Raw genomic sequence first — 13,446 nt, forward strand, 5'->3', positions numbered from 1 at the left:
GAAGCATGATGCAGCAGCTAAGGGAGTCTACTCCAAGTATATGATGCAGCTAGACAGAAAGCAAGGAGTCAGGAACAGGCAATAGAGAAGAGCATAGATAGGAGTGATTTGCTTGATGAGTGAGTGCACAAGGAGGGGTGTACAGGGCGATAAGAAAGGAAGGGTAATGAGAGGCAGAGTGAAGTTTCTTGTAGATAAGTAACAGGAGCTTGAAATGTATGCGAGAACGGATAGGGAGGCAGCTCACCAAAAGAACAATTTGTTAAAAACAGGAAGGGATGGGAACACTACCATGTAGAGGAACATAGCTTCAGTACTCGAGCCTGGACTCTGCTTCCTAGACCAGTCAGGGTCAGGGATGCTGTGGAGAGAGTGTTTGCAGCCCCTGGGGAAGGGAATCCCAGTAATCATGCAATAGTGACCACTGGTGGCCTGATTTAGGGTCCATATTGCAGAGTTCTGGAGGGAGTCCTGGCGCACGGCCTCGCCAGAATAAGTTGGGAGGAGATATTAAATAGGGAAAGCTGCAAATGAAGGCTTCTGGGACTGGATCCCAGCCCTGGTACTGATTGACCTAAAAAACACAAAGGAGCAGGAGGAAACTTCTAGGACCAAAAATAAAAGAAGACGGGAGCTCAGTGGTGCTGAAACCTTTGCATCAGGAAATATTTATTGGCAATATAAAATTGCCATCTCTACCCAACTGCTTTGTGGATTTACGTTTAGCAGATATTATAATAGCAGATAGTAATGTACATATATATATATAATTTAAATGACGCCATTTTCTATGTAAAGAGCTGATCTACCTTGAAAAGCATATTGGATGTTGCAAGGATCCACCAGTAAATGGTAAAATTAAAAACTGGTAACCTGCTTAAAGACTGTCTTTTGCATTTTGCTGATAACCAGATCACAGTATTAGCGACATTCCAACATCCAGTTTTGCTGTCATCTTAATAACAGGCAGTTCCAGTAAACTCCTTAAACTAGGGGTGTGCATAGAAAATATTTTTATTTTGTTTTGTTTAATTTCATTACTTTATGCATGTAAAGTCATATTTATGTGCATAATATCAATTGTATATGTGCAAGGAATTTATGCATGCAAAGAAACGAAGCAGAGTGAGATGAATGCATATCCCAACCTTAAACCAAGGTTGCTCTCCCCATCAATCCCTGCCCATGCAAGTGCTTGCAGTTACTGAAACGTTTGCACGCCTGAAAGAACTTCTACATTGCTAATGCAATGCAACTTACGGTAAAAACAGCCTGAAGATTATTGAGTTTCTCAATTTCTTTGGGCATGCCCGTACTGCCCCAGCGTACCAGGTAGTTTTCACTTAAAACAAAAACAGAAAGAGTTTTGTTTGAAATCACTGTCTGTCACTATTCAGGCTACCATTAAGGCAAACACTTCTGGTCTTTACATTCAGAAAACACTCATGCATACATTTCATGCTGCAGATGTGGGTGCACAGGTTGTAATAAAGGGAGATAATGAAGAGGCCCAAAGACTTGTATTAATGACTGACTAAACAAACCTGCAACAGAGAAACATAATAGCTACCCATGCACAATTCAGGGTACAGAGGTATGTTAATTAACATATTTGGTATTTACTCAATTATACAGGGAACCTTGGAGCCTCATCCTGTGATTATTACTACAAGAGACTTTACCTAGTCCAGTGGAGTAAAGTAACAATTAATTTAACATGCTCTGTTTAACAGTCTTACTCATGAATTCACAGGTACGGTAGTATTAACAGGTCCTTAAACCAGCTAAATTAGAACAAATGACAGTATCTGAGACATTCAGTATTTGATTTTAAAGCAAAAGAAGTACCAACAAATTGGTAGTTGCTTACCTGTAACAGGTGTTCTCTGAGGACAGTATGATGTTAGTCCTCACACATAGGTGACATCATCAGATGTAGCCCTGACATGAAAAACTTATGTCAAATTTTCTAGAACTGTAACTTGGCACACTGAGCATGCCCAGCATGCCCTAAACACGCATCCATGTGAAGACCCTCTCCAGTCTTATGATATACAATTATCTATAAAACTGAAAATTAGGAGAAACTCAATAACACAGGGTGACAGGAGGGTTTCGTGAGGACTAATCCTGCCATCCTCTGAGAACACCTGTTATAGGTAAGCAACTTTGCTTTCTCCAAGGACAAGCAGGATAGTAATCCTCACATATGGGTGAATTCCTAGTTAGGGGACCAAGAGACAACCAACCAGGTGCCAATGGGCACAACAACAGTGCTGTTGGTAACAGAGGGGGGAGACAGCCTGAACCCAAACAACAGGCTCTAGGTGGGGAGAGTTAGATTCTACACCTCAAACAGGTTCCAAAGGACAGATTGGCCGAACCTACTGTCGCGTCAGCCATCCCTATCCAGACAATAGTGCGATGTGAATGTGAGAAGAGAACTCCCTTGTAGACTTCCCCCACGGTAACTGCTCACAAGTGGGCCATTGACACTTCCATGGCTCTAACAGAAAGAGCCTTGACATGGGTGCCAAGATGCAGTCCCACCTAGGCACAACAGAAGGAGATGCAATCTGCTAGCCAATTGAAAAGTGTCTGTATGGAAACAGCAACACCCAACCTATTCCCATCAAAAGAAATAAAAAGTTGGGTGGACTGACTATGCGCTTCTGTCCACTCCAGGTAGACGGCTAAGGTGCGCTTGCAGTCCAAACTGTGTAGAGCTCATTCGCCTTGGTACGAATGGGGCCTGGAAAAGAATGTTGGTAGAACAAAGGACTGGTTGAGATGGAGGTCCGTCACCACATTAGGCAGGAACCTAGGGAGTGTATGCAAGACCACCATGTTATGATAAAACAGTGTAAGGTGGATAGGTCATAAATGTCTGGAGCTCGCTGACCCTGTGTGCTGAGGTGATCGCCACCAAAAATATGACCTTTCAGGTCAGCTACTTCAGGTCACAGGTGCGCAGCGGCTCAAAAGGAGCTTTCATCAGCTGAGCTAACACCATGTTGAGGTCCCAAGACAGCGGGAGGCCTTAGGAAAGGCTTTAACTGAAGCAGGGACCGGCATGAATCGTACAACTATAGACTGTACAAAGATAGGCGTACCATCTACACCTTGATGATATGTGCCAATTGCATTGAGATGAAGTCTAACAGAGTTAGATGGAGAAGGTACAGAGAAGGGCTACCAAAATGATAAGGGGAATGGAACAGCTCCCCTATGAGGAAAGACTAAAGAGGTTAGGACTTTTCAGCTTGGAGAAGAGACGACTGAGGGGGGATATGATAGAGGTGTTTAAAATCATGAGAGGTCTAGAACAGGTAGATGTGAATCGGTTATTTACTCTTTCGGATAGTAGAAAGACTAGGGGGCACTCCATGAAGTTAGCATGGGGCACATTTAAAACTAATCGGAGAAAGTTCTTTTTTACTCAACGCACAATTAAACTCTGGAATTTGTTGCCAGAGGATGTGGTTAGTGCAGTTAGTATAGCTGTGTTTAAAAAAGGATTGGATAAGTTCTTGGAGGAGAAGTCCATTACCTGCTATTAAGTTCACCTAGAGAATAGCCACTGCCATTAGCAATGGTAACACGGAATAGACTTAATTTTTGGGTACTTGCCAGGTTCTTGTGGCCTGGATTGGCCACTGTTGGAAGCAGGATGCTGGGCTTGATGGACCCTTGGTCTGACCCAGTATGGCATTTTCTTATGTTCTTAGAGTTGGTTTTTAAGCCAGCTTCTGATAGGTGTAAAAGGTAATCAAGCAGCTTTTGTGAGGCGCAGAAGAACAGTTCTAAAGCCTTCTGCTCACATCATACAGAAAACTTCCTGCACTTCAGTCCATAGGACTTTCAAGTGGAAGGCTTTCTAGAAGCAACCCAGACCAGAGACACATCCTCTGAGATCGAGCAGTTGCAGAATTAACCTCTCAAAATCAAGGCTGTGAGTGACAGGGTCTGGAGGTTGGGATAAGATCTGGGAAAGTCCCCAGACTGTTCAGTCTCCAGATGGACAATTCCCATAGCAGTCTTTTCATGGCCAATAAGCGGCTATGAGGATCATAGTCCCCTTCTCCTCACAAACAGGTCTATCCTGTAAAGTGCGGCCGCGTTTACCCTGCTCCTAAGCCGCGTTTTACTCACTTTCCGGCCGCGTTATCCCTTCCTGTGATCCCGAATCCACTTTAACCTACTCCTACCGCGTCCTAAAATCCCCGGCCAATCCCTTCCGCACGCGGCATGGATATTGCATGCAAACAAGCGAATTAGCTATTCCCTAGCATCCCGTAACCCGCGCCCCGACTATCGCTATCTTTCCCTGCCGTTTTGTCGCGCGTTTAACCTGCTAACTTACCGCCTACCCTGACCCTGCGGTAGAGGCAGGGGTAAGGGTAGGTGGCAAGCTTTCCCCCAGCCCCCGCTCACCTGCCCCGGCCGCGATCATGGGTGCCGGTCTCCGGGGCAGCCCCAGTCCTCTCCCTCCTCCCGAAGCAAAAAAAAGCGAAAAAACCAAAAGCAAAAAGTAAGTCGCTTCGCCACTGTCACTTCTCCCCTCCTCCTGGAGCAGGGTGCGAAAAGCAGCCTTGCTCCGGGAGGAGGGGAGAACTGACAGCGGCGAAGCACAAAAAAAAAGCGAAAAAAACCAAAAGCAAAAGCAAAAAGTAAGTCGCTTCGCCGCTTCACGGCGAAGCGACTTACTTTTGCATCCCCGATCGGACTTCTCCTGCCTAAACTTACTTTTTTTGCAGCCGTCCGGTCCATCTGAAGAAGGTATCTTCCCCTCCCTGGGGAAGATGGATGCCAGCACGGGGGAAAGCGGCCCCTGTGCATTCAATTGGCTGCTGAAGACGTGACGTCATGACGTTTGGCGTCACTGCATGTGACGTCACGTCTTCAGCAGCCAATTGAATGCACAGGGGCCGCTTTCCCCCGTGCTGGCATCCATCTTCCCCCGGGAGGCAGGGGAGCCACGATACCTTCTTCAGATGGCCGGACGGCTGCAAAAAAAGTAAGTCCGATCGGGGATGCAAAAGTAAGTTGCTTCGCCGCTTATCCCCTCCTCCCGCAGCAGGGCACGAAAAGCAGCCTTGCTCCGGGAGGAGGGAAGAAGCGAAGCGACTTACTTTTTGGTTTTGGTTTTTCGCTTTTTTTTTTTTTTTGCTTCGCCGCTGTCAGGTTCTCCCCTCCTCCCGGAGCAAGGCTGCTTTTCGCGCCCTGCTTCGGGAGGAGGGGAGGAGGGATTGGCAGTCCCGACTTCCTGGTATCTGTCATTTCAAATGACATTTGAAATGACAGATACCAGCGTGGCGTGAAGCGTTAGGCCCGCGCACCCAGGATACTGTATAGGCGCTCTATCCAGTAAAATGGGTTGCGCGGGCCTAAGGCTTCACGGGCCCTTCTTAGACGTGGTTTACATTTACATAAAATTAGTGTTCAGGATCGAGCGGTAGGTGTGCTGCACTGTGCGTGCGGCAACCGCGGGTGCAGCAGGCACTAACGCAGCTCTTCCTACCGCTCGGTACTGGATAGACCTGAAAGTTTGAAGAGAGTGTTTGCTACTAAGGGAATCGGAAGATATGCGTACAGAAGACCCTTGCCCAATGTCGGGCAAGGGTGTCTGAGGCTGGGTTGCCATCTGACCTGAACAGGGAGCAGAACCAAGGCATCTTCCTGTTGCAGGGGGACATGAATAGAGCTAAGTCCAGGCTCCCCCCTGATTTGCTACCCCCTGATCCAGGGACCACGAGTGGGGTCTAAAGGCTCTACTCAGCCTATCCACTACCATGTTCTCCATTCTGGCCAGGTACATGACCCTGAGCACCATCCTGTGGGACAGTGCCCATGATCAGATCTGGACCACTTCCTGACACAGGAGGTACGATCCCGTGCTTCTCTGTTTGTTGACATACCACATAGCTACCTGGTTGTCAGTTCGAATCAGGATATCTTTGTTGGACAGCCAATCTCTGAAAGCCCATAGCACATACCTGATCGCCTGGAGTTTGAAGACATTGATTTGGCAACAACTTTCCTGGGCAGACTAGAGCCCCTGGGTGCTGAGCCCATCTACATGAGCTCCACAGCCCAGAGTGGACACATATGTAGTTAGGACAATTTGAAGAGAGATCCCCCTTCCAGATTTGAAAGTACCCACCACCAGGACAACGAGTTCCAGAGAAATGGGGTGATTTGGATGCTGTCCTGGAGGTTCTGCATGGCCTGGCACCACTGCAACCTCAGAGTCCATTGGGCTCTGTGCATGTGTAATTGTGCCAAAGAGTTGACATGGACAGTTGCGGCCATATGGCCCAACAGCTTCAACATGTGCCAGGCTGACATCTGCTGGCTCTGATGAATCTCTAACAATATCAAAATTAATGGTACATCAGGTATATATTAAACACCTCAAAGGTTTTCTTAGCCAAATATATGTAGGCCCCTTACTTCGAGGGTCTGTATTATGCGACAGACTCTACTATTGTGCAGGGTCACCTTGCTTTAATTTTAATTTTTTAAATCGTCAATCCTAAAGTAGATTATATATCCTTTTTGTTGAAATTTTTCTTTATAATAAAATCAATCATCAATTGTCACGCAATCTCCACAAGTACAAAAGGGGACACTAATACTCATCTACTCCATTCCTGATAGTTCACCCGACACAGCTGTGTTTCGGACATCATCGTCCTGCTTCAGGGGGTATCCTTCAGTATCTCCTTATGAAAGCGTTGTCACGGAGCCTTCTCCAATTTGTTGGCTTGCTTCTTCTTTTTAATTCCACGACAGCCCCGTTGGGCTGCGTCTGCTCTTGAAATGGCAACCACCTACAGTGATCATTTTATACCCTCAGACCCGGAAGTCTTCTTCGCCGGAAGCCGTAGTCTTCTTTCACGTCCAATGCTCCCGTCTAAAACGGAAGCTGTTCAGGCGGCAGCCCCGGTCTTCTATCACGTCCGGTTTATTGCTTTTAAAGACACACCAAACCTCCTCTTGTTTCCATGATGCTATATAGGGGGCGTGTAAACATATCCCTGTTTATCAATCTTTCATCAACCCACTCTATGATAAAAGCTGCATTCCATATTATGTATGCCGTCGAATCCAGTCTTCTTTCACGTCGGGGGCCCGGGAACGATCTCCTGCACGCGGGCCGTATTGCCAATATTCAAAATGGCGCCGGCGCTACCTTTGCCCTGTCACATGGTAAGGGCAAAGGGCCATCGGCACCATTTTTTTTTTTTAGCGCAGCTGATAGCGTGGGAACGGGAGATTGCTCCCCGCGGCCCCCCTGGACATCATCAGATGGAGCCCGGCACAGAAAACTTATATCATGATTTTATGTTCTTCTCATCTATGTCCTAGAAAATTAGTTAATAAGGAATGAGCATTGCCATTTGATGCCTACTTATGAAGAAGACCTCTGTAACTCATCTTTATTTTTTTTTAGCGCAGCTGATAGCGTGGGAACGGGAAATCGTTCCCCGCGGCCCCCCTGGACCACCAGGTATGTGCAAAAAGTTTTGGGGGGGGGGTCGGGAGAGTGGGGGAGGCTAAGGGTGTAATTTTAAAGGGTCGGGTGGGTTTTTTTTTTTTTATCGGGCCATCGGCGCCATTTATATTAGTGGCAGCCAAAATGGCACCGATGGCCCGAGATCGCGCCGGAACCCCCCCACTGGACCACCAGGTAATTTAAAACATTTTGGGGGGGTTCGGGAGGGTGGGGGATTTGTTTTAAAGGGTCGGGGTGGGTTTAGGGGTTGTTTTGGTGTGCCGGTTTTCCCGCCCTCCCCCCTCCCCCGATTTACGATTTTTCACGATAAATCGGGGGAATTTCTATTGTATCACGACTCTAACGATTTTTGACGATTTAAAAATTATCTGACGATTTTTTTAAATCATCAAAAAACGATTCACATCCCTACTCCCTATGACTGGGGAAAGATCTCAATGTGAGTGTATGCATCCTTTAGATCAAGGAAGCATAGCAAGTCCCCTTTTTGCAAAAGGGGGATCAAGATGCCCAGGGAAACCATCTTGAACTTTTCTTTTTTTACAAATTTGTTCAAGGCCCTTTGGTCTTGGATGGGACAGAGTCCTCCTGGTCTCTTTGTAATCAGGAAGTACTTAGAGTAGAATTCTTGCCCTCTTTGCCCTGATGGGACAAGCTCAATCACTTTGGCCATTAAGAGGGAGGAGAGCTCTGCTAACAGTACCTCCTGATGCACTACTAGACCCCAAAATGCCTTGGAGGCCAATTTGGTGAACAACCAATAGATTCAGTTGGTACCCTTGATGAACAATGGACAGAACCCACTGGTCAGAGATTATACTGGGCCACTTGTTCACAAAGAACTGCAGCCTTCCCCTGACCAGATGGGCCAACATCCTGGGTACAGGCTACTAGTGTAAGCTCTTTATAATCCAGTCAAAACCATGTCCCTGGAGTTAAATGAGGTGCTGACTGGGGCTTGGGGGCTCTCTCCTCCCTGGGACAGCCACGAGATCCCTGATGGTGTTGATGGGAGTGAGAAGGCGGAGGATAGAACTTCCTCTGGCAAAAGAAAGACTTTCTTTGTCCCATTCTCACTGTCCTCTTAGAAGAGGAGCACAGGTCCGGAGTGCTGGCAGAGAGTTGTTGGAGCTGGGCCACCTTGTCCCTCGCCCTATCTCTGAAGAGATTCTCCTCAGTACACGGCACATCAGCGAGTCATTCCTATACCTCTGGTCGAAGATCCAAGGCCCACAGCCATGCCATTCTGCGGGTGCTGATTCCCACTACAGAGACCCTCGATGCCCTCTCGACAACATTGTAGGTTGCTCAGACCTTGTGCTTTATGCACTCCAGGTTTTTATGCCACAGCAACATGAGGGTGTTTGCTGCTGTTGAGACAGCTGCTCGGCCATCTCTTGCACCTACTTTCAAATGTCCCGCACGTAGTGGCTCATGCAGAGCTGGTAAGAAGCTATGCGGACAATAAACATGGCCCCTTGAAAGACTTTCCTCCCAAGACCGTCCATCGCTCTGTGGTCCTTCCCCAGGGGGGCTGAGGAATGGGTCTGAGACCACTTTGCTCTCTTGAGAGCAGATTCAACCATTCCAACTGGTGGGGTAGTTGTCACTTACCAAATCCGGGAGCCATCTGGTTGAGGTAAATCCCATGAGCCTTCTTATTCACAGAAGGCACTGTGAGGGGATGTTCCTATATCCTCAAAGCAGTTCCTTAAGGGTCTTGTGTACTGGGATCCCCACGATCTCCTTAGGAGGCTCCACAAACTGGAGGATCTCAAGCATTTTGTGCCTGTCATACTCCTCCATCAGCAACTGAAACGGGATGACTTCTGTCATCACCCTCACAAACACTGCAAAGATTAAGTCCTCAAGGAGGGACTTCCTTTGCTTTTCTGGAGGAGTAGCGTCTGAGGGGAGACTCTCAGAGTGTTCGGAGGATGACTCTGAGTTATCCTCCCCCCAGGGGTCACAGGGATCCTCATACTCACTGTAAACCACAGGGGATGGGGCTCTAGGCACTCAGTCTTCATCCAGAGGTGCAGGCACCGGCAAAGCTGGACAGGGGGCTACAGACCTCAGTGTCTCTGCTGGCTTAAGTGGAGCTTTCTAGGAGGAGGAACCAATAATAACCACCATATCAGTAGGAGGAGGTGGCATCAGTGCCCCAACAGGCACCGATGCCATCCCGGGAACCAATGCCAGCTGGGTCGGTAATGCACCGATGAGTGAGTTGAGCTTCTCCAACAACAGTTCCAGGAGGGACGGTACAGGCTCCGGTGCCAACAGTGTCACAGGATCGATGATCTGCAGCGTCCATTCTATCATCAGCTGAACTCGGCGCTCCAGCTCCCTCCTCCAACGCCGACTGGGAGGAAGGAGGGGTGAACAGATCATCTACAGAGCTGCTAAGTGGATCGGTGACTAGCATCAGGACCAGTGGAGACTATCGCAGGCCTCCAGCACCAAATGAGGACTGGTGTTCCTTGCTACGGGGTCGATTTGGGGCATCGTGGCATGAGCAGGTGCAACCTGTGCCCAGCACCGTGCATCAATGGGGACTGGCACTGATGCTTCTTCGGCTTCCCTCGATGCTTGGTCCGGCCCTTCCCTGGTGCCGAGGCCAATGATGAGGAACCCGATGTCCTCAGCCTGGAGGAGATCGACGATGGTTGGTCTTTGGTGCCCCTATCTGCGATGTCCATCAGTGCGGCTTCAAGGTCCATCAATGCTGCTGATGCCAATGCCGATGGCTCGGTCTTCTTTGCCTGAAGAGCTATTCCATCTTGTCGAGCCAAAGTTGACATCCCTTCGGGGTCATCTGTGCACATAAGTGGCAACCCCAAACATCATGTAATACCCCCAGGCAGAGGACACATATTTTGTGAAGAGCCGTAATGGACAGGGCCTTGGGCACTGGAAGTATCGCCTAAAATATGTGGCCATGACAGGATGAAATAAAAGGGCCACAAAATGAAAATCAATGGTGGCAAGTGTCAATGGCCAACGGGCACCGAAGCACTGCTACACTGGGGAATCAACCGCGAAAGGAAACCTACCCGAAGCGCTGAAAACCCTGACTAGGAGCACTACAGGGAAGCACCGAGAGGGACCTGATGTCACAAACCGCGAGGAAAAAAAGAGTTTTCCAATGGTCAAAAAACAGCCAAAGTGAGCTCACTCAAACTACAATGCTTACAGCTCCGTGGAAAAAGAGGCTGGAGAGGGACTTGCATGGACGCATGGTTTAGGGCATGCTGCGTATGCTCAGTGTGCCAAGTCAAAGTTCTAGAAACTTTGACATAAGTTTTCCGTGTCAGGGCTCCATCTGATGATGTCACCCATGAGTGAGGACTACCATCCCACTTGTCCCTGGAAAATTCAATTGTTCAAACATTTTGAAAATTCCTGCAGTTTTATTTTGTTTCAGAAGAAAATGTAAAAAAATCAATCTGTATGTTTTACAAACTGTTCTTAGCACCTCCTTCCATAATGGCTCTATGTAACATGGACTTGCTGTTTGTTAATATTGACACAGGCTCCAAGGTGACAAATGTAATACAGCAGAAACAACTAAAGAGCAACCTCAAAAAAAGAGATTTTTAAAAAACTGAGGATAAAATAAGTGCTTGCTTTATTCTAAAAAAAAGTATTAAAATATATATATATATATATATATATATATATATATATATATATATATATATATATATATAAAGACATCATGAGAAACAAGATGAGAAGGTGTAAGCTTGCAGCATGGAAGAAAGGCATGTTGTTATTTCTTCAGATTTAGGCCTAGCCCCTCTCTCCCAGTAAACCTATTGGGGGCCCTTGGGTATGAATGACATTTGGTAGGAGAGCCAGACTCTGAGAAAAAGGCTCTTTTACTAAACTTCAGCCAAATCCCTCCATAGAGAAGGATTCCTGAAACATCTGTATGCATTGATGGATACATAGACAAGACAACAGCAACATGTGCTTTTCACAGATGAAACACACTTGAAAAGAAAGGAAGGAGATCAATAAATAAGACTAGGAAATGGAGGCATAGGGCCAGGAAATAGTTGATATTTAGATTATCGTAACTAGGTAATATCCAGGTGGTCTTGAGAACAAATGGCTCTAATAGGCAATGGTTCATCAGATGACCTCATCAGCTCTCAGACAGAAAAGTTGTGGTTCAACTCTACTTTACCTAATGAACCTGGACTGCTCAGGATCGTAGAGAGACATAAGTAGCTCAGCATCTTCCCCAATGTTGCATACAAAGTTCTTGAGGTTGACGTAGAGGCTGTAGGTATGCGTTGTGCTAAATATGGACTGCCTTTGTAGGTCTAGAGTCTGCAGTATAGACTATACCAAAGAAAGAATGAAAAACAAAACACAATTCTGGCACACTTAATAAACAGGGAACGACAATGTGAAAAATCTTGGTGTTACAGGGCCAGTTAGGCCCCCAAAGAATTGAACCACTGACTGAGCTATATAAATTGTGAATACATACATTCAGGATTTGTTAAGCCTTTTGTTTTCTATTTCTGGATAAACTCTTTGTCGTCTCTGGAAAACTAAACCACTGAATTGTGTGTGCTAGTGATGAGTCTCTTGAGGCTCTCAAGAAACCTATAGGTCACATTCCGCTGACCTTTTTCAGCCAACACCTGGAAGAACCCTCCGCCCTAGGGCTGGAATGCATGGGAAAGAAAAGGGTACATAGGATGATTTATGGCTGGGTATTGGCAGGAAAAGTCAAACATAGAATGAGATATTCTCTATAAACCACCTCACAAGACCAATGTCTTAGTATTGATGGTAACAGAAAATGTTCAATGACATGCCATACTCCAGTGCACTTAGTCCTAAGAGTTATGGACTGCTCTATTGCTGAGATTCATGTGATGACCTCAGGGAAGTGAGCAGATTTGGTTTAACATTGTAACTATTTATATAGAAAGATAGATATTCTCTTGTTTTGATTGATTTGTTCTATGCATATATTTTTTTGTATCTTATCTTCTTTTACATTTATATTTTTCCCTTGTTTACATTATACCTTATTCTTATGTGCATTGCAATTTTTATTAGTCCTAGATTATTATATATACTCAATGTATTGGGACAATAAATGTGAAAATCAGCTAAGTAAAGTGTGAAGATATTTTCTGTTTGACTGTGGGGATTAAGAAAGAGCCATTTAATGACATTAACCACTCCCCAGCCATTACACAAACCTGTGTGAGATTACTTTAACCTACCTTTGACTCACACTCATTCAGCCAATTAGCTGCTTAGTACCAGAATTGATTGATTGATTTATGGAACTGGTTCATATGGTTTCCACCAGTCCCTTAATATCGAAAGGGGAAAAAAGGATGCTACCTTCTCCTCCTGGATTCTTTCATCAATTCTCTTGGAGGCAGACTCATGGGACTTAAAGAGAGTGATGATACTGGTCTCATCAGCGTCTAGGATGTTTCCATTCTCATCTCGCACAACTAGATCCAGACCCAGAATCCTGTGAAGAAACCGGAAACAGATGCTTTTTGGCATTCCATCAGCAATCAGAGTATTGACCCACTCTCTGCACTTAACAGTTACATTCAAGTACAATAGGTATTTCCTTGTCCCAGAAGGCTTACAATCTAAAGGGGTCATTTATTGAGCCACGGTAAGGATTTACCATGCAATAAACAGCGTTTACTGCACATATAGCACATACAATTTGAAATTACACATATTGTCTGTAACCTAAAATATTAGGCACAACACAGATATTTAAATGAGCAAATTTGCATGCAAATTCATGGAAATAAGCTCATAAGCTCATTAATATGATAACAAAATAACGAGCTTTCAGTGAAGTCAGCAAGCCATTTTATTTGATTGAAAGTTAACTACATTTCAAGACGTAGTTAACTTTCTCTGAG

At 45.9% G+C, this 13,446-nt stretch overlaps 1 protein-coding gene across 3 annotated transcripts in view; it reads right to left on the reverse strand.

Annotated features, from left to right (window-relative positions):
• DOCK5 (dedicator of cytokinesis 5) overlaps nt 1-13,446 on the reverse strand; it is a 304,075-nt gene that overhangs the window by 170,374 nt on the left and 120,255 nt on the right. For 2 of the 3 annotated variants that reach the window (XM_029604105.1, XM_029604106.1), the window contains 3 exons: nt 12,899-13,034; nt 11,715-11,872; nt 1,261-1,342 (listed from right to left, as the gene is read on the reverse strand). In XM_029604105.1, coding sequence (XP_029459965.1) covers nt 1,261-1,342; nt 11,715-11,872; nt 12,899-13,034 — 376 coding nt within the window. Of the gene's footprint in view, nt 1-1,260; nt 1,343-11,714; nt 11,873-12,898; nt 13,035-13,446 lie in introns of those variants that run through there. The other variant, XM_029604107.1, reaches the window with a different exon arrangement.

This window comes from Rhinatrema bivittatum, chromosome 5 (assembly GCF_901001135.1).
Source record: "Rhinatrema bivittatum chromosome 5, aRhiBiv1.1, whole genome shotgun sequence".
NCBI classification, from domain to species: domain Eukaryota; kingdom Metazoa; phylum Chordata; class Amphibia; order Gymnophiona; family Rhinatrematidae; genus Rhinatrema; species Rhinatrema bivittatum.